Source organism: Antechinus flavipes, chromosome 1 (genome assembly GCF_016432865.1).
Source record: "Antechinus flavipes isolate AdamAnt ecotype Samford, QLD, Australia chromosome 1, AdamAnt_v2, whole genome shotgun sequence".
Taxonomy (NCBI): domain Eukaryota; kingdom Metazoa; phylum Chordata; class Mammalia; order Dasyuromorphia; family Dasyuridae; genus Antechinus; species Antechinus flavipes.
In genome coordinates, this window is record NC_067398.1 from 187,326,364 (window position 1) to 187,353,723 (window position 27,360).

The following is a 27,360-nucleotide window of genomic DNA, read 5'->3' on the forward strand; positions in this document are numbered from 1 at the left end:
TTCAATTAGGAATTATAGAATAAAACATTTTTTTAAGAAGGGGTCCAGACTACCAAGGTAGTGGTGGGGAATGTGGGGTGACATGACATGAAAAAAGCCAAGAACCTCTGGTTTTGAGCCTGTGTTTGTCTCTTCCAGATTTCCAAACCTCTCCAGTTGCTGAAAGGAAGACAATTTTTAGATCTGCCGCTGAAAGCAAAGCTTATTGGGGGAAAAGGTTTATGGTTGGGAGTTCAGTGGAGAAATAGCTTTAATAGAGAAACTTGATTGCTTTTTCTTTTATTGCCACCTACAGCTTGAGGGGGGAAACATTCAAGAATTTAGCCTAGTATAGGCTTAGTGGAACTGCTTTTGCTAAGATAGAGAGGTTTAGAGATTTTCTAAGAAACAGTTTGAGCAGAGAAAGGTCTCCACTTCTCAGATAGCCATCTGATGTAGACTATTCTTTAAGGAGATCAAGGACATAAAGTTTGCTCCCCAGAGTTAGAAATTGCCTTGGGTCTGAATTGCCCTATTTTTGGATTCTTAACTTTTTTTTTTTTATGTGTATCATGACTCCACTATCAATCTACTGAAGGCCTCTTTCTCAGATGTATGGATGTGTACTGTAAAATTACTATTTAGAATTCAATCTCGACTTCCTACCTAGATTGCAAACTCTTTGAAAACAGCTACTTTTTATTTATTTCCCCCCTTCCCACCCAGTGTCTATCATGATGCTGGCATTCAAAGATCTGATTGGCATGTAAATTTAAGTAAAAATTAAAACCCTTTAAATAGACAATATTTTTCTTTGTGCTTCACTCAAACATATCAACTTAGAGTAGATTAGTCTAGGCAGAATAGTTGCATGGTGAATGGTTATTTTTCCATTTCAAAATAGACTCAATATATGATAGATACTATCTCAAAACAATAGGTAGGACCCAGTTCCACTAATGGAAATTCAGTAAAAATCAGTGGAGAATAAGTTGTTGGTTCTACTACATAACACATTTTATTTCTTTTAAAAATCAAATAAGTTTGTTGATGCCCTTAACAACTATTTCTAAAATAAAACATACTCTAGGTCATTCATATTACTCAAATAATTGTTAAACAATTTGTAAAACAAACAGAGAAATAAATGCAAAGTCAAAACTCCACACAAATCCAAAGGTAAAGAAAGAGCAAATGTTAGTCATGGTGTAAATGAGTGAAATCACAAGTACCCAAAGACTCTTGTACCTTGAGGGTATAGGTTCATGGGGCACCAATTTTATTATAAGAAAGTTTGATGTACTATACAGTTGAGGTCTCTTAAGTAGTGAAGACAATAATGACTATTCTGAGGAACACCTGCACAGTGAAAGTATTTGTGTAAAAACAACAAAATAGCATTTATAACCATTTTGAACATGGCCAAAACTGTCAGAAGTGACCTAATTGCAATTATGTAGACAATCCTAAACTTTATCCTCAACTATGTTGTATATTAAACTTTCTTATAATAAAATCTCAACCTCTGATGCCAAGGGACCAAACAAAACAGAGGGTCAAATTTCCCAATAAAATTACTATTTATAGAAGATATAATTGATTAGTACTATCTCACATCTGCTAGTAGATATTATACATTTATTTAATCTCCTCTATTAAATTTTAAAGCATCTTTAAAGTAATAGCTGTTTTCATTTTAAATTTATAAATTTCCAATAATATCTAGTATGGTGAATGGTTATTTTTCCATTTCAAAATAGACTCAATATATGATAGATACTATCTCAAAACAATAGGTAGGACCCAGTTCCACTAATGGAAATTCAATAAAAATCAGTGGAGAATAAGTTGTTGGTTCTACTACATAAGACAAAGTGGGTATTCAATTTTAACGGAGTCAATTGAGTGTCTAATAATTAAACTAACAAAGTCAGGAAACATGAGGCCATTTTAATTTATTTTCTCTTTTGAAATATATGTTTTAATAATACTTTCATCTGGATTACAACTAAATTTTTTGGTTCTATTAAGCAATTTTGTAATGAAATTGTTTTGTCAACAATTAAAGAAACGGATACTGTAATTTGGTGGTCATTTTGTTGGCAGGTCATACCACCCTACCTTGCCTACAAGGCAATGTAGGTCATTAAATTCAAATGTATTTAATTTATTATCTATCCAATGCTTATAGGGATTATTTCTTTTCTTGGTCTTTGTATGAATGAATGACACATTCAGATGTGCAAAGCTGTATTAAGCTGATACAAAGACAAAAGAGAGTTCCTGCTCTTGAGGAGGTCACATTGTAATACTGGTGATACATCTGACACATATTGGGGTTTTCCAGCTTCAAATCAGATGAAAAGTTCTAAGGTCCTTAAAATACAACCCCCCCAAAACAAACAAAAAAACCCAACCCAACTCCCTCCCCCCCCAAAAAAAAACACACAAACCCATATGGTAATATCTCTTTTAAAATGTAACTTCCACTGAGAAAAATGTCAGTTTCTGATACTGCACAGTGGGGAAGACGCTGAAGACCAGAACTTTCTTTTCTCAGTCTTCAGGTTCGTAAGCTCACTATGTCTATAAGGGTCTAAATAGAGCTGATAGCTAAGGTGGTGGTAGTTTGACTTATCTATATACGCTGGGTTTTCTCTTCCCCAAGGGTACCCTGTTTGCATTAGGTAGATGGTTAGTCTACCCTGTGAGTGGTGGTTTACCTGGAAGATAGAGATAAGGGAAGGATTGGTGATGTAAGGAGATGCTGTCACTTTTAGGGCTCCTGCACTTATTCACATATTGGTAGCTTTTGGTCAGCTGTTTGTTGAAGTGATGAGGAAGGTGAGCCCTTCTCCACAATGATTTCTCCTCTCAATAATTCTTAATGTCTATTATGGCGCCAGACATGAAGTAGATGTTTATTGATCGATATTTCCACTTACAATCAGGCTATCAAATGTCCAATGCTGTGCCTTGTATATATATGTATGTACATACACACATTCAATAAACAGGTGTTGATGACACAGCCCATGCTAGGTATTAGTCACGAGAATTACAGAGCCCTGACTCTTATCCCACTGTAGTTTAACTAATACAGACAATCCTTCCACTGTGCCTTATTCCTGGGTCACATCTGTATAGGAGGTTATAACTGCAAATAACTTCAAAGAAACAGTATGACTTGAGATGTTTCTGTGGTTGTGTCAAAACTTATCTGTAGGCTACAAATAGAGGTTGAATGATTTGATGGAGATCTTGTAAAGATCCAGGTCAAACTAATTAAGTTCCAAGACCTCCATGAACTCTGAAAAGTCAGTGATTCTATTACTCTAAGGGCATATTTTAGTTAGGTATTTAAAATATATTTTCTTTGCAAATTTCCATAGGATTGAAATGCTTTAGTTACCAAAATTAACAATTAAATACATGTAATATTGCCCTAAATGCCTTTCAGAAAGCTTCCATTTGTTAGCAAAAATTTTTGGCAAATGTTCTCTTGAAAAAGATCAATCACTTCAAAACAGTTTCCTATTAGAAAAAACAAAGTAGTCAGCTACACAAATGCACATATTTACATAACTAAAATTATCAAAAAAATATAAGATCTTCAAGACCTTCCCAATGTATTATAAATTACATTTTTAGAAAAAAGTCCCAATAATTATCCCCAAAAACTAGCTGCTTCTAAGCTTGACTTAATGTTGTATGCATTTTCTCTCCTTTGCTTAGTGTAAATATTTGCCTCCCCCTTCTGTAACCGTCGTCTCACTATAGCTTTTTGTTGCTTGGTCAACTGACGTTTCACCTTCTGTTTCACCAGTTCCTGAAAATGAGAGGTAGCACATCATTAGCATTAATGAAAGCTGTATTTAACAAGAGGTGATGTCTCCTGCTTTAATTTTACATTCTTATCACATAAACTGTGCCAAGAGATGAATGCCAACAACAATTAAAAACATACAACCAAATCTAAACTATCAATGACAGATTCTTAACAAAACCAGTGCTTTCTTAAAAAGGGAGAAGAAAAAGGGAACTGTTCCAGTTCTCCTAATTCAATGAAACATTGCCATCTAGTGTTCATTATAGGGAGGAAAATGGACATTTCTCCTACTGCCCTATGAAATATTTATAGCACAGTAGTTGGCAATTATGTTGCTTTCAAAGGTATTTGCCATTAGGTCAAATGACATAAAACAATTCCTTTATTACTTCAGAAATTTCCTGTTCTGATGATAGTACGTATACATAAAAAAAGACAAATTTGGGAAAGGTATAGAATGCCCATTTGGTCTTAAGAGAAAACAAAATTAGTTCAACTCACTTTAATTCTGATAGAGGTTACTTATTTCAAATACTTAAAATAAGCTCAATGGGAACATTCCAATTGATTTTTTTCTCTTTTTCTGAAATCCTACAGAATTTGTAATATACTTCAGAAGGATAAAGCAACCTTTATTTTCTTTTTTAGCTCTTTTGTCAGCCAAGAAGAAAGCATTTAATGTCTCCTGAATTTAATTGAATTCTGAATTTATGGCAGGAATTTTTGATTTATTTCACCTTTGTATCTTCCACAATGGTTGGTTGTGCCCTGCACAGAATAGTTGTTTAATAAATAATTATTAGAAAATAATATTAAGAGATTTAAAAGGATTAAAAGGATCACTATCATTGTTTGTGAATCTGATTTTCCATATCTGGGCTGAGGATCTATTGCTACCCTTAAGGATATATTAAGGACTTTGTATGGGTAGAATAGGTTGTATGAAGTTTCTATCATTTTAAACAGGCCAGATTAAATTTGGACAATCTAACAGGTTAGTTGATATTATTACTGTCTATTTGCTTTATAACAGAAGACTGAGTCCCAAAGACTGAATCTGGCTCATCTGAAAATCTGACTGAAGACTAAATTAAAAAAAAAAAAAAAAAAAAAGAGGTAGTGGGAAAGTAGATAGAGGAAAAGTAGGTAAAAGAACGTTGGACTCATAGAGTGAAGACAGAATTGGATTTGATTCCTGTGGCCAATTTACTAGCTGCATGACCACAGTTTTGAAAGTTACTCCTTAATCTTCCAATATATTTCATTATGAGAACAATAATATTGTGGGCATTTACCCCACAAGGATATTAAAAGGATCAAATTACCTAATAGGTTTAAAATATTTTGTAAATGTTAAAGTTCTATAGATATGCTTGCTTCAATGAATGTGACCTCACTGAGATAGGCTATCCCTTCCAATGATGTAGACCGAAAGTCTGCCATGCCTACATGTTTTGTGCAAACTTAACTATGTCCACTGATAAAGGGGGGAATCTACCTAAAGAATTGGTTAGTTTAGAATTCTTTTCAAATATTGTGGATATTAATGGAACATGTGTTTATCAACTGTCCTTTGGCTCAGACTATAATATAACCTATTTGTTTTCCACTCATGTATTTCTGACATTCTTTATACTACTTGGCCTGTGTAATTCTTGATTTATGAAGTATCACAACCTGTCTGCTCATTTCCTGAATCTCTGTAGTATTCTACAATTCGAAACCATATATATCCACAAGAATACTGGTGTTAAAAGATGGACTTTTGTTTCAGGGAAATTTGAGGCAATTTCTCAAAGGCAATCCAACTGACTTTTTTCTTCCTTATTTTTGGGCCAAGCTTACTGTCCATTTACAGCATTTTAAAATCCTTAGACACAAGTAATGAAGAATAAACAACTTTTAAAAACTTTTCAAAACAAACTTTAAATTTCATCTTCATATTTTAAAGTAAAAAATTAGTTCAATGAAAATTATTAGTCTAAAATAAAACTAGTCCCAATACTGTGTATTGAAAAATAGATGCTACTTTATGCACAACTGAATGCTATGATTTCATATAAGAATGGTCCCTTCTAACAACACAATCTGTAACCTATACATACCTGCCCATCTGGTATTACTCTAGTAATACTGAGAGGCTACTAAGTTTTTATATTATCCATTGGGTATCCCTCACTTTTGTCACTTTACAAATCTAACATTTTCAGATTATAATTTTGATGAGTTTCTTCTCTCTAAAAAACCTTTCAGAATACATTATCTCATTTGACCCTTTCAGCAAAACCCTGTGAAATATTATTATTCTATATTTCTTATAACTTTGATTCTAGTTGAGTATTTGCATAATGGCTATTTCTTGTGCTATTTGTTAGGTAGTTTAAATTTGTTTATCCATTAGCACATCCATCTGGGGTTTGTAAAATGCTGCAAATGAACAGCAAGCATTTGAAGAAACTGAAAGATTAAGGGGCCTGTGTCAGAGTGGATTTAAAACTAGATCTTTCCTGACTTGAAATCTAATACTTCTGCATTATATCACACTGTAGCATGTGATTACTAATTTGTTCTAAATCATGAAAATCAATACAATACTATTCATCATTTTGCAATGGGCCTCATTTTATTAACTCATACTATACTATAGTACCATAACCTTTATACATTTTAGTAACTGATCATCATGAATTGCCATAGCCAAAACAAGCAAATAAAAAAACATCCAAACCATCATTCACAACTATTTGATGACCCTCACTAAATTTATCAATGGACACAGTCCATATTTGAAGCTTTTCTAATTTTGTAGGACCTTCTAGGCTTTGTATTCCACTGTCCTGTCAAGAGCCCCAAATCACTTTCATACAATAGTTAAGACACCAAAGTAGAAGAGGACTGAAAAGCAAAAACCTGATTTAAAAAAATGACAGGGAAACATTAACTCTACAGAGCTTGAATATATTCCTTTTTTTTTCCTTCAGAAACTGTCACAAAATACACCTGGCAACAGCTCATCGTGAAAAACTGGTAAGTGAGGTGAATCTCTCCTTTTATAAAAAAAGGTATTGGAAAACCTTGAAAACTTACTGATGTCATTTTCACAAACCATCTTTGACACTGGTCAAAAAAAATTTTTTTTTAAATGTGCAATATCTACATTGTGCAGAGAGCTGGCATTGGAGTCAAGACAATTGAATTTAAGGTCTACCTCTGAATACTTGCTGTGTGAACCTGAGAATAAGTTAACTTAGTCTCTTTGTGTGCTAGGAAACTTTCTAAAAATTAGATTTCTACAACAACAAAATCAAAGTATTTATGTTTTTGATTCTGGGGAAGGGAAAAAAAGAGAGGAAATAGTAAAAAAGTTCTCTGAACCTATATTTCTTTATCTATAAAATGGAGAAAATAACTGCTTTGCCTCTCCTCATGTTATGAAGGAATAAATGAAATTTCTGTAGAAATGCAGTATAAGCCATAATGCAATATACAGGTGTAAGGTATTAATATATTACTAGTAATAATAAAATTATTTACACTGTAGATATCTTTTGAATCTCATTAATAGATTATAAAATAAATGTAGGGATCATGTTTTATGTAACTTTGCACTCTCAGAAACACTTAGCATATTATCGTGTCCACTGTAGATACTTAGCAAATATTTAAAATTAATTACCGGAGGAATTGTAGAACAGCTTACAATACTGCCTATAGAAGTAACACTCTCAGTTCTAGTTCTATGGTGATTAATTTGTTCCATGTTTTCATCCCTAAAATAGAAAGCAAATGTTACTGTATTAAGCACTAAATTAATTTTAATGTACAATACTATATAAATACTATATAAATATATGAAATATATGAAAAACCAAAACCACCATTTATGTTATTTATAAATAATAGTATTTTAAATTCCAGTCAAAAACTTAAATGCTCCACAGATAAAGAGACATAAAATAATTGTTTTGGCTTTGTTACTTGAGAATCTATCACACTAAAGATTTCAGAAAGAATATTACTATGTTGGAAAAATTGATATACTAAAATTAAAAAAAAAAACAAAAAAACTACTGACTTTGTAAATTAAAAATCTTATCTGTACTTTGACATACATCATCTTTTCCTGAATGGCTTATTAAGATATCCACTTATCAAAATCTCTCTAAATAGTAAAATGATAAGAAATGAAATATGTTATCTGAAGTACTAAGGATCTGAACTTTAATATTTTACCTTACCTAAATCCTCCACTTCTGACTTGATTCTTTTATTTAAAATTGTTTTTTATTTAATGATACTATTTAATATCTAAAAAAAAAACCCTATTATTGGTGCAATCTTCTCTCTTTCATAAAGTTTAAAGAAGCTGAAGCTAGAGTCTATATTGTTAGAAAAACTTCAATTTAAGGGACTGTTCTACCAAACCATCCATTTCTATTGATCAAGGTTGTGATATTTGCAAAGCATTATTTCCTAAAATTCATTATTTTACTATATTGATAGAGGAAACTTATTCAGCCATTGTCATATTGTTTCAAATAGAGGCTATAGGCACACAGAATTCATTTTTAAAAATACACACATACACAAATCTATATTATTGTGGCTATGAACGTGTGCATACACTCAACATCTTTCTTTTTTCCCCCCTCTCCCTTTCCTTCTTCCTGCCTACAAACAATATTTTATTTTTACACTATTTTGGAGGCAAATACACTCCAGTCCCAAATTTACCACACAGACTAGATGAAAGCATCAGAATTTACAAATGAAAAATGATGTAGACATGTTAAAAAATAAAAGCAAACACAAAACCTTTTTCTTTTAACAGAATGCAGCTAATAAGTGTTAAATCTATAAAGAGCACCTGTATAGTCTTCAGAAGTTACCATTTTGCATTAGCAACAGAAGTCTGACAAAACATTTACTTAAAAATCGATCAATAAGCTGCCTTGGACTGACAGATCAAAAAGTAAAGGAATAAAATTTAGGCTTGTAGAGACAAAAAGCAACACATTATATATTTTCATTTTATATAAGAATAACATGTCAGGTTTTTTGAAAGATGATCATTATGAGAATCAATAAATATTGAACCAAATTAAAGCAAGGTCCAGTCAATACAAATCCATACCTGAAAGGCCTGAGTTCTTTGTTTAATGCTGACAAGTTAACCAGATCAGGGCATTCATCTTCATATTCCTGAGAATCAGCTGGAATTTCTTCTTGATGCATTTGATCTTCTCCCTTGCTCATATTTTTGGTGCTGTTTTCCTCTTCATGAAAATCAGTTGCAGAATGCTGTATGCAACTTCTCTTTTTTGCTTCAACAATCTCTCCCTGAATTTCTCCTAATGAATGATTGAATTCAGTCATTCTAAAATATTGTGCATTATTCTTATCCTCAGATAGTACATCTGTATTCCTTTGTTCTAGATCTTCAGAAAAATTTATTTTACAATCATCATCTGATTTATCTACAAAATCTCTTCCATATTCCAGCTTAGAAGTCTTTATTTTCTCTGTCAGTTCTTCAAGTGATGAAGAACATTCAGATTCTTCTCCTATTTCAAGACCCTCATCATCAGGACCTAGAGGATGGAGTAGTTCATCATCTTCTTGCATTTCTTTTGTATATCCACTGGCAGAAATTTCTATATCAAGAGAGTCCTCTCTCCTAGGGAAAAAAAAAAAAAGCAGTTTCAAGTAGTAAAATTCCTCAACAAAAATCTTGATGTTTAATTTTACATGGTCTTGATAAATTTCCAAATTAATTTCTAATAGTTAATACATTCAAAAAATGAAGGTTTTAGAACCCCAAATGCAATGTTTTATAATTACTCAAGAACACATTGCATATATACTTTAAGCATATGGATTTATGTATTTCATGTTATGATTATATAATTGCAATAGAGTGTGAAATACAGTAACTATAATAAAGGTATTAGAAAATTGTAATATGTTTACCTACTTAATTTTATTGCTAAATTTTCAGTGGGCTGTTTACAATAGTATACTGGAGATAGAATGTTACAAATCAGGGCTTGACTTATTTTGCTGATTGCTTACACTTAAGAAATTGACGGAGAAAATGTAAACAATTCAGATTAAATAAAAAAAAGTGTCCTGCAAATCTTCTGAGTATATCCTCCCTCTCCTTTTATCACCATTTGATGGATCATCACTAAAGACAATATCAAGATAGCTAAGAATTATTACCAATGAAATAAATGCTATTTTCTTGAAGAATGAGACAAGTGATTTGATATTATTAATAAGAATTCTATTGATAAACTTAAAACCCAGATCTAAACAGAAGTCTCTAATTGATTTATGTCATTTAATTATTTGTTTACTTAACATCAAAATGATCATGGTGAACAAACAGAGTGCTGGCAGGTATGAATCTAGTTCTTTGTCTATATGTTAAAATTATCAATATTCAAAACCTTCAATACTAATCATGATTTATATATCATATACCTGATTTCATCATTATCTAAAAATGTTTTATCATTACAATCTACAATTCTGAAGTTCCTCAGACCACAACCTTCTAGCTTTCTATTTTACCCTATACCTCACTATTCTCAAAACTATATCCTGCTTTTGCTGCACCCTTCAGTTTCTCTACTTCCCTATCACTATTGTTGTTGTTGTTGTTATAATGCATAGGTTTTACTAGATGATTACTGAGGTACTTTCTCTCACCCCTGTATAATCAGTAACCAATTCTGCTGAGATGAGGAAAATGTTCCTACAGCTTATAACCCTGTTCTCTTCAGTGCTCCTTTGTGAAGGCTCTAGAGAGAATTGCAGGTTGCAATTCAGAGCTAGGAATGGAAACTTACCTTGATTGAATTCTCTTCTGGGGGAGGTCACTTCATGCCTACCCCCTTTGGCTGGCTATAGCTACATACAATCATAGTTAATGACAACTGCTGGCCCAGTTGCACTGTCATTTCCAATATGCAGATGGCTTACACAAATATGATTCCCTTAATATGGATAAAGCTCTTCTTCCAGGAAGATTATCCAAGATTATTCTGGATTGAGCTCAACTGAGGCCAGTTTCCTAGCAGGTTTAAATTTGATTAGGAAAGCAAATGAGATGCTCTTATATGCCACTTAGCAGTTAACAAATAGAGACTTCTTGGCAACAGCAGAAGGATATTAAACAAGGAGAAGCATTGTGGACTCCTCTCAAGGTGATTCAAGTGAATGCTTATCCTGGCCTGAGCAGATCAGCCAAATATCAAAACATACCTGGAGCTCCTCCTCGTGGTCAAAAGTTGTGTGAACAGTCTCCTTTTATTCTTTGCAGTCAAACAAATCTTGAGGATAGTATAGTCTCAGTATCTTTTAAGTAAAAATTTTCCTAACTTGCATGAGAACATGAGTTAGGATAATGTTCTTACCACATAGATGTTAGTATTTTCCACAATTAGCTAAAAGTATTAAGGCTTGAGGCTAATAAATCAGTCACACAAGAAAGATTATATTAATTAAAAAAAATCTAAACACTCTACTGAACTGACCTGATATCTCCAAAGGTTGGATAAAGTTCACTTTCATAATTGAAACGTCTTATGAAGAAATCTCGAATGCATTTAACATCTCTGTCAAAGTACCTATAAAGTAAGAATCATTTTGTATTATTTAATTTGATCCTAAATCCCCCCTTTTCTTATCTGCCCATACATAATGTTATTCACTTATTTTAATATAAGAAAAAATAAATTATTTAAAGACAGGGATAGGGACTGGACTTGTAATTTTTACTGGTAAAGGGAGTTACCAATGCAGATCTAAAACTTTAGTTTTAGAAAAGACAGGCAATGTGACATGAACCTAATTCTTCCTTGCTCTTGACTCACTACACCAACCTGTTATTCAAAAATATATTTTTTTAAATGAGGACATAATAATGGCTAATATTGTTGCAACATAAAACTGTTAAAGAAGCAAAACCAAACATTTTATAGTGAATCATGAGAAACAAATGCTGCTTCATTGTTTAGTGGGAAAATTGGGGCCATGCTTTACAAGCTCCCTTCTCTCTTCATCTCAAAAATCATGGATATCATTCCCAACTGTTTCACTGTTTACTCTAGTATCTGATAGTGACAACATTTGGTTCCTTCCCAACTACCTTAAAATATACCCGACTAGAGCTTTAAAAAGCAAAACAAAATAAAACAAACAACAAAAGCAAAGATGAAAAACCCTTTATTGAACATTTCAACATTTCTGTTAGATTGTTAATCAAATATCACTTTATGAAATTCTTGTAATGTGCCAGGCACTATACTAAGTACTGAGTTTACAAAAGAGAGCAAAAATACAAAAAGTCTTTTTTCTCAAGGAACTTATTTACTGACAAAGACATATAAATAAATTGGTATATATAAAATATAGATTGGAAAGAAAATAACCATAGAGAGAAATGCTCAAGTGGCTGGGAGGCAGAGGACCACAAAAGCCTCCTAGAGAAGATTATATTTAATCTGAATTGAATAAAAGTAGGAATATCAAAAAGCAGAAGTGAAAGTTAGTTCAAAGATTAAAAAGAGGATTAAGTGATATGTGGGAAAAACATCAAAGTGGCTAGCACAGACTGATCATAGAATACATGGAGGGAAGAAAACCATAATCAGATTGGACAGGAAAGGATCAAATTGTGAGGGACTTTAAATGCTAAAGAAAGGGCTTTATATTTGATCATAGGGGGAACCAGTGGAGTTTACTGAGCAGTATACTTTAAAACTTTTGTTTTGTATGGTAATAGTATGGAGGATGCACTGGAATGAGTAGAGACTTGAGGCAGGATGATCAATTAGAAGGCAACCACAATAGTCATTAAAATAAAAGATTAAAAAGATTAATAGTCATTAAGATAAAAGGCCTCAACTAGGGTGATGCCTGGAAAAGCAAAGAGAATGGGACATATGAGAGATAATGTAAAAGTAGAAACAAAATGAGTGACTAATGGATTGGATGTGTGGAATCAATGAAAGAGATGAGTTAAGGATGATATCTGAGAGATTGGGATGATGGGTGTGCCTTCAACAACACCATGGAAGCTGTGAAACCAGGTGGAAAATGGCAGGAGAAAGAACACATAAATTTAGATTCAAGCTTCTGCCCTTGAGCAGATTACAATGTAGCCTAAATATCATAAGAATGATATTTAAAGAGACTATCTCAATTTAAAGGAGAAATTAAACCTATCTTTCTCCTTCCTTTCACAGTCAAACTCCTGGAAAAATCTGCTTATACTCATTCCTTAATTCATCTCTTAATTGTCAAATCTGATGGCTTTTACTTTGTTCTCAGTTTTCTGTTGAAGTGCAGTATTTGACACTATGGACTATTCATTCAATAAGTTCTCTATACTCTTTTTTTCCCCTGGATTTTCATGAGATTCCTCTCTCCTGGTTTTTCTCTTATTCCTGATACTCCTCCAACTCCCAGTTTCCTTTGTTAGCTCATTTTCCCAATCAAATCATCTGACTGGAGTTCTGGTCTGGGTTATTTTTCCTTCTCCATTAGTGTTTCTTACCATGGATAGATTTCAAGGTTTCTAATAATTGTATTTCAATATAAATGATTTCCTTTATAAACCTAGGTATTTCATTAATTTAAAAAAGTTACTTTGAAAAATGGTCCACAGATTTTACCTGAATAATAATGGGGACCATGACACAAAAAAGTTTAAGTGGAAAGAATGTCAGTTTTGGATTAATAAGCTCAGATAGAAAACCAAGCAAGAACAGAAAGCAAACTTAAAAAGACTGATCAGCAAAAAACCTTAATTTCAACATCAAGACATGTCAATACATACCATTCAGCATTTGGATGAGATGTTGAGACCATTTGTGGGAAATCAATCATGGTTATGTGATCATCTTTATCCAAAATTAGATTGAATTCATTGAAATCACCATGAATTAGTCCATGATTAGCAAGTTTAATAATTAGTTCCATGGCTTCATTATACACTGAAGCAGGATCTTCAATGTGATGTATTTGACATCTATTACCATTTAAAGTACAAGAAAAGCATTAATACAATTTTATTACTTCCAAAAAGTCATACTGTTTTAAAAAGTTGATACTGCTTAATGTACTTGTATCACCTAAGTGCTAATTTATCATTTGATTGTGATAACAATGAGAGTTTGCCTGAAATTCAGTGAACAAAAGACTTTGAAGACACATTTCAGAATTTAGGGTACTTTTTTCAACAAATATGTCAAATTTGTTGCCCTTGAAGCAGGAACCAGATTAAATTAAAACTGGGGAATATTTAACAAAAACAAACAATACTATGTAGACAATATCAATTTGTGTTGTTATAAATTAATATGCAGCCTGCAAAATCAGAGTTTGACCTAGTAGGTCTAAATTATATCAATGTACTCTGAAATTACAAATATTACAAAGATATTACAAAGCTGGCATTTCAAACCAAAACTGAGTTTTCAATCTATTTTTGTGTTTACTCTTTTAAAATCAATCTCTAAAGTCCTTAAAGTAATATGGCTAGTTCTTAAAACAACAACAAAAACAACCATCAAAACTTCAACTTTGTTTACTAAGAATTTATGCTTTAAAAATCATACTTACAAAGGGTAACCATTTATGAGTTCCATGACTACCGCATGTCGATTATAATCAATTGGTTTTGGAACTGGAAATTTCCTATCATAGAGTGCCTGAAAGAATGCAAAACACAAAGTTAAGGAAGAGATCAATATTTAAAATGAGATATCAGCCCAAGTGACTAATATTTAACTCTTTTTAGCATTTAGCTGGTTAAGTTTAGGTCTATCCTCTGGAGTTATGTTAGTAGGTGCTGTTCCACGGAAAATCTTCCAAATATTTACTCAATTTATTTTCAGACTTAAATCCCTCAACATTCAACTATTTCTCATCTGACATGATTTTTCTTGTGCTCTTACCAACATGATTGTTGCTTTGGGGAAAACTGGAAATGACTATTAAAAGATAGACATGGAATACAGTATCTTATACCTGGTCTGTCCTGCTTAAAGTATGGTGTAACATACTTCTAAGTTCTTCATTATATGCTGTTATGAATGCAACTAAGATAACACTGGCTTTTGGGGAAAGCACTTCATCCTACTGGTACATATTAAAAATTTGCAGTCAACCAAAACTGACTTTTTTCAATCCGCAAAAACTGCTATTTAGCACATTTCTCCTATTCTCTATTTCTGCTGCTGAGCATAAGTATAAGACATTTCTTGAAATAAATTGGTAGAAGACTAATTCAGGATGTCAGTTTCCAATGCTAAATGAATTTAAGGCAGAGAAAAATCACACTCTTCAGGTTGTTAATTTTCTTATGCCTGTGATAGCCTAGTCTCTAATTTATGATTTGCTTGTTTCAATAATCTACAAGAATCGGCTAAGTGATGTAGTAGAGAGAATACCTGAAGGAAGTTAGGAATACATGAGTTCAAATTCTGTCTCAGATACTTAAAACCTCTGTGATCCAAGTCATTTAGCCTTTCTCAGCCTCAATTTCCTCATTTGAGGAATTAGCACCTCAGTCACAGAACTGTTATAAGATATATACAATACTTTGGAAACTTTAAAGTGTTATTAAGCGTAAAACATTAATAAAAAACCATTTAAGCATTATGCACTTATGAAGCTGAAGTCTCATATATATTGTCTGTTCCTTTTTAGAATATGTGCTCCTTGAAAGCAGTGACTATCTGGCTTATTTGTGTCTCAAGCATTCAACAAAATTCTCTGCATTGTAATCAAGAGCTAAGTAAATGCTCATTCAGTCGGTCATTAAACACCCAATATATGCTGAAATATTTACCTTATGGTTGCAAAGTATATTTTATATATTTTCTATTTGGATCCTGATAACAACCCTGTGAGATAAATGCTCCATTATTATTTCCACTTTAGTTGAGAGAATGACTTGTCAAAGGTCACAGAGCTACCATGTTTCCCCGATAATAAGATCTACCCCGAAAATAAGCCCTCCCCTTACTGTGTAAGATTCCTCTAAAATAAGCCCTCCCCCCCAAATAAGTCCTATTGAGATTGCTACTGTACTGAAGGTGATCCCCTGCGCTACATGCTACATTACAGTACCCTCTGTATATACCGTTCTCCCCCCCCCCCCCCCCTGGAGAAATGCACGCCACGCTCTGAGCTGCATCCAATCAGAGCTGCAGCAGTGAGCGCTTCATCCTGTTCTTCCCCAGTGATTTGCTTGCTGGCGCCATTGAGAGCAGTGCCGCGGAGGAGAGCTGAGGCAGGACAACATAAAAACCCGGTATGTAAGCGGGAGTGAGGGGGCATGATGGAGGATAAAAGAAGAACTCAGCCAGCACTCATCGTGCTAAAGAAATGAAGAACTTCCTTGCAGAGAGAAGAATAGATCAAGTAATGATTCCTGCAGGAATGACTGCCTATCTTCAGACCCTTGATATTGCAATAAACAAGCCATTCAAGGACCATTTGCGCATGGAAGTCAATGACTACATTGAAAATGGAATGGAAAGAAATCAGCGTGGAAACTTTGTGAAGCCCTGTCTGCAAGAAGTCGTGACTTGGGTGAAGAAGTCATGGGATAAAATTACTGACAGTTGTGTCACCAAGGCACTACGAGCAGGTTACCTGGACAAGACATGTTCATTTAAAGAGAGCTATATTGCTGGACATGACAGATTGGGTCCACTTCTTCTGAAGGAAATAGAGGCGCAAGACATCCAGGATGGAATTCAGGGTATGGACACTTATGACGATGTTGTTGAAGAAGATGGATGACATGATCATTATTGAATAAAGGTACTTTTTTTTGTTCACATTTACCTGTTTATTAAAATTGCTGTCAATGTTCATTAAAATAAGCCCTCCCCTGAAAATAAGCCCTCTGGTGGTTTTCTGTCCAAAAAAATAATAAGACATTGTCTTGTTATCAGGGAAACACGGGTAAGTAAATGTCAAAAAGAGGATATGAACTCAGGACTTCTTGATAAAAAATTCAGCATTGCATCTATTGCTCAATCTTGCTGCTTCAAGGTTTATGAATTATTCATCAATTATTTTTCATCTCTTGGTCAGTGTTTTTTTCCTCCCTCTTTAGCAGTATTAGTTTCATTGTGATGACAGAACCCACGGCACAACAATGGAAATTGATTTTTAATAGCAAAATTTTCTCCCTCAGATAGTTCCTAGCAGCAGTGTTTGGTAGCAAAGTGAAGAGAGACTGCTTATTTTTAATCTCTGAGTCTTGTGAATGTACTAATATAACTTTAGCTATGTGGTGACAGCTATTATGTTCCCTGGGTTTTCAGGGTTTCCAAGAACTGATGCCCTGACATTCACTGTTCTTTTAAAAAAATATCAGATGTGTGAGGAATTTCAGAAATAATACAGCCCACTTATATCTGGAAAAGAGTAGTCTCTTACAACACCCTCAAAATGGTTATTTAAGTTTTCCTTCTAGATAATAAGCCTTCCTTAATTCAGACTAAGATCACATCAGCTTTTTTTAGCTACCTCCTTATTCCCATATAACATGAGGTCACTAAAGAAATCACCATTCTGCCTATGGAAGAAGAATATTTCAGCATATATTGGGTGTTTAATGACCGACTGAATGAGCATTTACTTAGCTCTTGATTACAATGCAGAATACTTTGTTGAATGCTTGAGACACAAATAAAACAGTCACTGTTTTCAAGGAGCACATATTCTAAAAAGGGACAGACAATACATATAAGACTTCAGCTCCATAAGTACATAATGCTTAAATGCTTTTTTATTAATGTCTTGTACTTAATTCTCCTAAGGAGGAGGAATGGAGAGAGAAGGGAAGGAATTTCAATTAAGCTGAAAACCTGAGAAATTCAACTATGCTAGGTAAAAAGATTAGGGAAGTGAGATCACAAAGGAAAACAATGTATTTTTCAGACTCACTGGAAATTATTCCCCTTTCCTGTACCCTGCCATCTGGCCAAACTGGACTTTGGCTATTCTTTTAGCACTTTGTCTCTTCCCTCCACACCTGTATTCTGATTTCCCACATGTTTGAATGTAACTTTTTTCTTCTTCTTCATATATTCCATCTCTTCTTTTAAAATTATCTGATGTACCATTTCCTGCAGTCTTTCCTAGTATGTCCAAACTACCTTACATATAACTACTCTGTATATATCTGTATTTGTTAAGCTTTATATTTATGCTGTTTGTATTATTACATATCCTTGTTGTCTTCTTCATCAGAATGTAAGCTCACCATAAATAGGGATCCTTTCATTCTTCATATTTATATATTGCTCAGACACTAGCATAAAACCTGGCACAGAATAAGTACTTAATAAATCTTTGCAGATTGTTGATTGAAATGGATTTAATTTGAATTCTACTGTAATTCTCATGACACAAGTGGAAAGGCCTTAAAGGTAACTTGTTTAAAATTTTGTTAATCAGATTTTATTCCAAAGCCTCAAGAGAAGCTAAAAAAAGTAGTGCTCTCATTATTTTTGCTGACATTTCTGCAGAGGTCATAAAATTACTTTCTGGGCTCCAGGGCCTTAACATGGCTATCTATTCTTTTATTGTGGCCCAATCCTTGTTTAAAGTAATACTCCATGAAGAAATAAAAAGAAGTCTCATTACTTCAGGCTTGCTTCTCATTACCACAAAACATCCATCCATCTATATAGAAATAGGAATGGCATTGAGGAACAGGAGGACTTTTTGATAGCTTTCACACTCTCTGGTGGGGACTGCTTATCTCAGCCTTAAAAAATTCAGAAGATTTATTTTTAGGAATTTTAGGGAATAATCAATTGGGAATCTTGATTTCTATGTTTGTACTGATTAACTTAGCAATTATAGACACTCAAACCACAATGTTAATAATATCTGGCTAGTCATAAGCGAGTCTTTAGAAAATTTGTATCAATAATTATTTCAGGTTGCTGCATAAAGCTAAATGAAAAAAATGCAAAAGTGAATATAGATATTCATAATTAAAAGTACCTTCATATAGGCAAATTCCTTCATGGCAGACAAACGGGATAAATAAAGCCAAGACATCCTATGTCTGTGCTTATGGTAATCACGCTTGTTTTTCAAATTACGGAATGAAGTCCTTCCCAATCTGTGAAACTTTAGTGCATATTGTTTCTTTTCTTCATCTGCAACAATGTAAATATCTGAAATTCAAAGAGTAAGAAAGTCATTATTACAACATGCAGAGTAATTTTCCTCTTGAGTTAAATCATTTATTTTTTTAATGTAAAAATGACATTTCCTAATATAGGTAATTAGAAAACCTACTCTCCATATTATATCAACTTATAGTTGGAGAGACAACTAGTATATAGGGTACATACATATGGAAAAGAGAACTTATTGTTCAGTTGTGTCTCACTGTTTATTTCCCCATTTGAGATTTTCAAGGCAAAGATACTAGAGTGGTTTCTTCTGCTTCTTTTTCTGCAGCTCATTTTATAGCTAAGGAACTGAGGCAAAGAGGTTTAAATGACTTGCTCAGGGTCACATATTTGAGTTCAGATTTGAAATTAGGAAAATGAGTCTTCCTGACTCCAGACCCAGCATTCTATCCATTGTGCTACCTAGCTTCCCCTGAAAAAACACTGAACAAAAGGTCTGGCCCACAATCAAACAGGCAGTACAGAGTTGAGTGGGTAGCTTTTGAAAAAGTACACAGCATTTTTTCTCCCCCAAAAGGCTTATTTTTTGATCACTAACAGTAATAGAATATCAGACATCACTTAATAAATAGTACTATAAGAGAAAGAGTATAAAGGATGTCATCAGAGAAAGAATTATAGCTGGTAAAAATGGCCAGTCATGGAATGAGACAGGCAGATGACCAACAGTCCTCAGCTCCAATCATATCAAAGCAAGGCCAAGAGCAGTGCAGTGGTCTTTAAAGTGGGATGTACTGTAAAGAAAAACTTTTACTTATTTTCTCTTAAAATTAAGTCTTACTATCATGCAGATTGACAGCAGTATTCTCAGACCATAATAGTCATACATCTTATATGACACAGGATGTGTCCTCAGGGAATAGTGGGAGTTCAATAACACAGAAAGGCTAACAATGACTCTTGCTTATTGGTTTAATTTCAGTCTTCTGTGACACCTACAGTTCTGTGTGTAAGTGAATTTATGGATATTATCTAGTTAACCAAACAAAAGGAACTATGATGAGCCATGATACAGAATTGAGAGACTCAAGGGTATAGCCTGAGGAATATTTTCTTCTTTTTTTTTTTTAAAACTTTTTTTGGAGGAAGTGGCTAATATGAAAATTTGCTTTGAATAACTGTAACATCCAGGAAAGCTTTTTGAATGACCTCCAGATGGGCCTTGGTCTCAGCAGGATAGTTGCCATGAGGATGGATAGGAATAGTGTTTAAAGTCTTTATTGTCTCCTTTACAGTCTGTGTCTGTCACGGTCTGACCCAGTCTCCTTCAGCAATCTGACTCTGTCATAGTCTGACTCAGTCTCAATCCGAAGTCTGTCTTTGTCCCCAGTTTAAATACACTATTACAATTACATCATTACAGTATACTGTTATGTATAAGCCAATCTAGAGTGATTATATCATTATATCAAACTAGAGTAATTATATCATACTAGATATGTGAACTAGAGAATCATTATCTCATCAGTTCCACTGAGTTAACACCTTGTTTCAAGTATACTTCTCCAGAGTTCCAGGCTTCTACAAATAATTATACTTATTTTAAATAATTTTTTGCCTTACCTTCTTGATAGTTGAGATAGGAAAAAAATTTGAAACTGAAAATTAAAAAAAAAAAAAACTAAAGCCATGAATAGCTTTTGGGACTTCTTTTTTTTTTTTTAAACAGGATTTTTAACCTTGGTTCTGCTATTATGTGACCTTGAACAAGTGATTTCTCCTCTCTGGGCCACATTTTCTTCATTTATCAAACTGAAAGGAAAAGACTAGATGACTTCTAATTCTTATGGCTTATGGTATTAATTATGAATATCTGAAAAAAAAAAACCCTGCATAACTTAGAAAACTAAAGAAGTCTTTATTTAATACATAGAAACCAATCTATCTATCCATTAATACATAGCAGAAGAAAGAGAAAAAAAATTAAAGGAAAAAAAAAGCTAATTTTAAAGAAAGAATTTGACATTTCAGAAAATTACCTGATTCTTTGCCAACACCCATCTGGTTTCCAACAGAGTCAACTACCTGTCTTGAAGAAAGTGCTTTCAAAGCAAGATAATCATAACCCCCATTTGTCAACCGATAGCCTTGGACAGCTAAAAAAAAAGAAAACTGTTTTTAGATACTTGCTCTACAATCATATCTGTTAATGTTAGATTCCAAATCTTACATTAGTTCACTTTCTAAAATATATACTTTTTCCTTGAGAATCTCTTGATAAGGTCCCCCCCCCCCCCTAAATTTATTTATTTTATTATAGCTTTTTATTTACAAGATATATGCATGGGTAACTTTTCAGCACTGACAGTTGTAAATCCTTTTGTTCCAACTTTTTTCCCTCCTTTCCCCCACCCTTCCTCCAGATGGCAGGTTGACCAACACATATTAAATATGTTAAAGTATATGTTAAATACAATATATGTATACATGTCCATACAGTTATTTTGCTGTACAAAAAGAATCGGACTTTGAAATAGTGTACAATTGACCCATGAAGGAAATAAAAAATGCAGGCAAACAAAAATGGAGGGATTGGGAATTCTATATAGTGGTTCATACTCATTTCCCAGAGTTCTTTTGCTGGGTGTAGCTGGTATAATTCATTATTGCTCTATTGGAGCTGATTTGGTTCATCTCATTGTTGAAGAGGGCTACGTCCATCAGAATTGATCATCATATAGTATTGTTATTGAAGTATGGAATGATCTCCTGGTCCTGTTCATTTCACTCAGCATCAATTCATGTAAGTCTCTCCAGGCCTTTCTGAAATTATTCTGCTGGTCATTTCTTACAGAACAATAATATTCCATAACATTCATATATCACAATTTATTCAGCCATTCTCCAACTGATGGGCATCCACTCAGTTTCCACTACAAAGAGGGTTGCCACAAACATTCTTGCACATATAGGTTCCTTTCCCTTCTTTAAGATCTCTTTGGGATATAAGCCCAGTAGTAACATTGCTGGATCAAAGGGTATGCACAGTTTGATAACTTTTTGAGCATAGTTCCAAATTGCTTTCCAGAATGGCTGGATGTATTCACAATTCCACTAACAATGTATCAGTGTCCCAGTTTTCCCACATCCCCTGCAATATTCCTCATTATCTTTCCCTGTTATTCTAGTCAGTCTGACAGGTGTATAGTGGTATCTCAGAGTTGTCTTAATTTGCATTTCTCTGATTAATAATGACCTGGATCATCTTTTCATATGGCTAGAAGTAGTTTCTTGATAAGGTTTTAACATTACTGTTTTGTTTGTACACACAGAAGCTATATACTTTTAGGATGTGTTCTATTTATATTAAAAAATATTACTTGTATTGACTCTAGGCATTTTTCTATCCTCTAGATCCACTTGACACTAATTGTCATTTAGCAGCTACAATGTATTGTCATATTTTCACTAATAGCTCATATTCATAGAAGAATTTCAAGACTTTCCTCAAAAGTTATAATATTATGCAAATGAGAAAACTGAGGAACAATGAACTGAAGTAACCTGCCCAACGATCACAGGACTGAACCTGAGACTAGAAACTCATTTTATGATTTTCAGTTCTACTATATGACATTGTTGCGCCCACAGTATTCCATAATGTTGATATATGAGTTTGCTTAGCCATCTTTTATTAGGTTTGAAATGAAGAATAATGAAGCCCTATCCCCAGCGAGAGAGTTCTTATGTTTTGGTGATGGTTCTAGTTTATATTTAAAAATGTTTTGCCATGTACTGTCAGTTTACCTCCCTCAAAGAGTTCAACATGCATTAAATCATTACATGACAGGTTGTACAAATATTATTTATCTAACTTTTACAGTTGAGGAAATTGAGGATACTTAACATCATAAGTGTTGGAAAGTAAAGTCATAACAAAAGCTCAAACTTTGATTTAATAATACTGTTGGATTTAAGTACCTGCTAAATTTTTTTGTAAAATAACTGTGCTAGATATAGTGGAAAATATGAAAGCAAACAAAGACAGTCTCTGACCCCATGAATTTAGTAATATGCAAATAATTCCCATTTTCCTAATCTATTATTGAAAATTCTACTCTCTCTCTACCTCAGATTTTCTTTCATAAACATTCCATTTTCTTACACTCACAGAAATATGGCTCTCTTGAAGAGCTCCTTCATCTATTGCCTGTTTCATATAAATTATCATGGAGTACTTTTCTTACCAAGAAAAAAAAAATTCTCAAAAGGAAATAGTATACAACATTTTCTACAATGACAACTATCTTTAGAAATTAACAATAGGAATCTCATTTTTTTTTTTTTTTAAACAACTGTGGTCCTGATTTAATGCATCTCATTTTTTCAATGAAATCAGAAATGATTTTGTTTGACTTTTCCTCCCAAGATGCCATTATTTCCTTGTCTTTCTGTTGTCATTTTCTCAGGTGACTTTTTTTTTTTTTTTTTTAGTAACCATTTTTCTGGCCTTCCTGACTTTCTGGTGTTGAGTTTCATTCATTCAACAAGTATCTACTAAACTGTAAAATACAGTCTTGCTCTTAAAGAGTTTATAAATGTCCAGAGAGAAAAAGCATACAGAACATATAAAATCACAGAATCTTAAAAGGTTGAAAGGAAACTGTTATTGTCTAGTGTCTGATTTGGAATCCTGCTCATAAATGATCCTTTTTAATATGCTCCCCAAAATGCATCTCTTCTCAGTTCTGATTTCATGTTTGTGTATTATGTACTTTAGTTTATATCTACTATTTATCATAAGATCAATACATTTAAAACCATATGTATAATCTCTACCACAGTGCCCAGCAATATATCTTATAAAGGAACAGAGTTAACAAATATTTGTTTTCTATTTCTGCTTATGGAAAAAAAAAAAGTGAGTTTAGTATCCAAAGTTACCTTATTTTTAAGTTGAAGGAAACAAAATGGTATAGCTAAAAAAGTCTACTAGATTTAGAATCAGGGGCCTAAGGATGAGAATGTGACTCACTTACTTACTAGCTGTGTGAAATGGACAAATTACTTAACTGCAGTTTCATGCTCAAATTAAAGAAATTAGTGCTAAGGTCCCTTTTAGTTCATCAGTGTTCCTAAAAATTGAACATGGGAATTACTTTTTCAATGCAGGCCACACCTTTTTTCCTTTTGAGGCATTAACTGCTTTCTGGAAATAATGCTGAAAACTAGGCCACTAAGTGGACTGAGCATGGGGGGGGGGGGGGGGGGGTTTCTCTCTCTTTCAAGAGGAGCTACAGAATGAGTGTGTAAACACTACAAGAAAGGAAATATAGATTTATTTGAGGCAAGTTGAATGACCAGAGCAGAAATTTACTAAGATTATGATGAAGCATGAACAACTTTTTATACTGACTTTTTGGAAATTTTTCAATACTTCTATGAAAATTTAACTATTCAGTGTTTGTAATAAATAATTATTCATTAAAAAACAAACAAAAAATCCAAAACTTTCCAAGACTTTAAACAGATCTTTGGAGATAAATGTGAACAAAACCATGAAGCTTTTAACATTTTTCCCCCTACATGCTATTAAATAATGGTAATAGGCAGCTGGATATAAATAATAAGAGTTCTGGATTTAAAGTCATAAAGATCAGGGCTCAAGCCTTGTCTGTAATACTAAGTAGCTAAATGATTCTGGCTAAGTCACATAAATTATACGCTGGGATTCTTAAACTAGCATTTGATGAACTAGCATTCAAAAAGTACTTTGAGCACTAATTAAAAATAACTGGTTCCCTTTGTAATTCTATGTATTTTGTACAGTTCAAACCATTTTTCTTAGAAGTTTATAGGATTTCACAAGACTGACAAAAGGGTCCACTGACACAAAAACTGTCAAGAATTCTTGTCCTGTGTTATCTCTTGGACTCATCTACAAAATAAGAAATGGAAGTTGACCCACATCATTGGAAAGAGTTACCCATGTTGAGAAAACTCACATTCTTTTCATATCAGAGTCCAAAAAAGCATCTCAATGTACATATGCATTCTTTTTTTTTTTTTTAAATAATTTTTTATTGATAGAACGCATGTCAGGGTAATTTTTTACAGCATTATCCCTTGCATTCATTTCTGTTCCGATTTTTCCCTTCCCTCCCTCCACCCCTTCCCCCAGATGGCAAGAGTCCTTTACATGTTGAATGGGTTGCAGTATATCCTAGATACAATATATGTGTGCAGAACCACATATGCATTCTTAAAATGAACTGTATAATACTTACTTTTAGTTCGCTCATAAGCTAAGAGTTTATGTTTTGCCAGTTCTCTTAAAATCTTATTGCAACCACCATGTTTAAGGCTGGCTATGGAAGCTATCAAACTGCCAGGAACTATTTCATGGTTCTTCATGCCCATTTCGACCTAAAGTTAAAAACAAAGTGACATTATATATGTGCAGTTTCTAAAAAGATTCTTCTCTGACTACTAAAACAAATATAAATGTATTATCTTAGTTTGTTTAAAATGTCTTGCTTTAGGTTTCTCTCTGATGAAGTCCTCATTTATGAAATGTATATGGAACCCAGTCAGATTTATTAAAAAAAAAGTCATACCCCAATTGATAAATGGTCAAAAGGTATGATTTATGCCCAAAGTGTTATAAAATCATGTACTATGACCTAACAATACCACTATTAAGTATGAATCTCGAAAGATATTAGAAAAAAAGAAACCTATATGCATAAAAATATTTATAGCAACTCTTTTTTCAGGGCAAAGAATTGAAAACTGAGGAATGTCCATCAATTTGAGGAATGGTTGAATAAGTTATAGTACTTTCTTTGCAGCAGCAAAGAATTGGAAATTGAAGGCAGGCCCATTAACCAGGGAATCTAAAAATAAATAGTGGCAAATCATTGTGATGGAATTACTCCTGAGCCCGAAGAAACCATGAGCATATTGTTTTTAGAAAAACATGGAAAGACTTGCATGAAATAAAAGCATGAGAACCAGGCGAACTTTGTATGAAATAAAAGCACTGTTGTTTGAAGAATAATTGAACTATTCAGAATAATATGAACATTCAAATTAACTAAAAAGGACTTATGAATGAAGATGCTATCTTTAGAATAATCATATGTGGAAGCAAGTATGGTTCCATAATTATAACTACATCAAATATTGACCTTTTTAAAAGAGTATTTGGGAGGGAGATATCGCAGAACTCAAAATGTAAGAAAGGAATAAAGAAATAGAATTCCTTTACTATTTCCATCTATCAATTAACAAGTATTTACTAAGCTCTAATTAGATGGCTAGGTGAGAACTTAGAATTGTCAACATCTGAGTTCCAATCTTGCCTCACACCCAGGACAACTCACTAGCTCCTAGAGGGGAAAAAACGATTTCCTTCCTTTTATTTGTCTCCTCAGAGTTCTTTAGCACATTTTCGGTCTTTTTCAATCATATCTCTGATTTCTGATCCATTTTCTTGGCAAAAATGCTGGAGTGGTTTGCCATGTCCTTCACCTAATTTTACAAATGAGGAAGGTGAATTAAATGACTTGGGGCAAGGGTCCCATAGCTACTAAGTGTCTAAGGGTAAATCTGATCTCAGGAAGGAGTCTTCCTTGTTATCCTTTACTAATCAGTGTCTGACAAAATCATAGGTGCTTAGAAAACGTTTAGGTGACTGACAAATTTAACCTCTGTTTCCTCATCTGCCAAAAGAGAAGGAAAACAAAAGTACCTCTAAATTTCAAGATAACAGCGAGGATCAAAGGAGACAATACGCGTAATGAGTTTAGCAAAAGTTACAAGTCTAAAGTAAGTAAATGCTCAGCCCGGAAGCACTAAGGGCTAGTGTAGCTACCCCTAGGGGCGGGGCGGGATTCCACAATCCCCTACCCCGGCTAAGCGTGCCCTCGGCCCTCCCCCCCGAACCCGAGAGACCGGCTCCCCAAGCCCACTCTCCGCAAGACGACTTTCAGAGAATCAAAACCACTCCGGGTCCGTGCAGGAGCCTTATGGGCTCGTGGCAGCCATAAACGCCCACCCGGTTTTCCGGGACCTTCAGTCCGAGCAAATTCGCTCTTGACAGCCCGGATCTCCGGACTGCGTCCAGGCCGCGCACACCAGAGGGAGATGAAGCAGCGCCCGCTGGGCTGGGGTCGGGGGATGCTGAGGATGTCATACCCCGGGTCTTACCGCGGTCAGAACTCTGAAGTCGTCCCGCGTCAGGTAGCGCAACTTGGCCACGTTCACCTTCCCCATGGCTGCTCCAAGAGACGATCCGCGAGCTAATGCTCCCAGTGAGCGTGCGCGAGAAGCCTTATGCTCTTGCGTCCTTTGCCTATCAGGTCCTTG

General features: G+C 33.9%; 1 protein-coding gene across 1 annotated transcript; it reads right to left on the reverse strand.

Moving 5' to 3' along the window:
• Positions 1–971: 971 nt before the first annotated feature.
• Positions 972–27,360, reverse strand: RIOK2 (RIO kinase 2). Its single transcript, XM_051994111.1, has 10 exons — positions 27,202–27,360; positions 25,278–25,416; positions 21,030–21,146; positions 18,854–19,029; positions 14,441–14,529; positions 13,656–13,847; positions 11,350–11,442; positions 8,943–9,485; positions 7,485–7,578; positions 972–3,808 (listed from the first exon to the last, which is right to left on the reverse strand). Exons 1-10 carry the CDS (start codon positions 27,265–27,267, stop codon positions 3,647–3,649), a joined length of 1,671 nt encoding a protein of 556 aa, XP_051850071.1. The 5' UTR covers positions 27,268–27,360; the 3' UTR covers positions 972–3,646.

Bases quoted from the DNA above. Each gene is read 5' to 3' on its own strand.
- RIOK2 (XM_051994111.1), bottom strand. From the start codon at position 27,267: ATGGGGAAGGTGAACGTGGCCAAGTTGCGCTACCTGACGCGGGACGAC. The intron at 14,530-18,853 runs GTACTTTTAATT...GCATTCTTTCAG, and splicing joins AGGAATTTGCCTATATGAAG to GCACTCTATGATAGGAAATT. The intron at 11,443-13,655 runs GTATGTATTGAC...CTTACTTTATAG, and splicing joins TCTCATCCAAATGCTGAATG to GTACTTTGACAGAGATGTTA.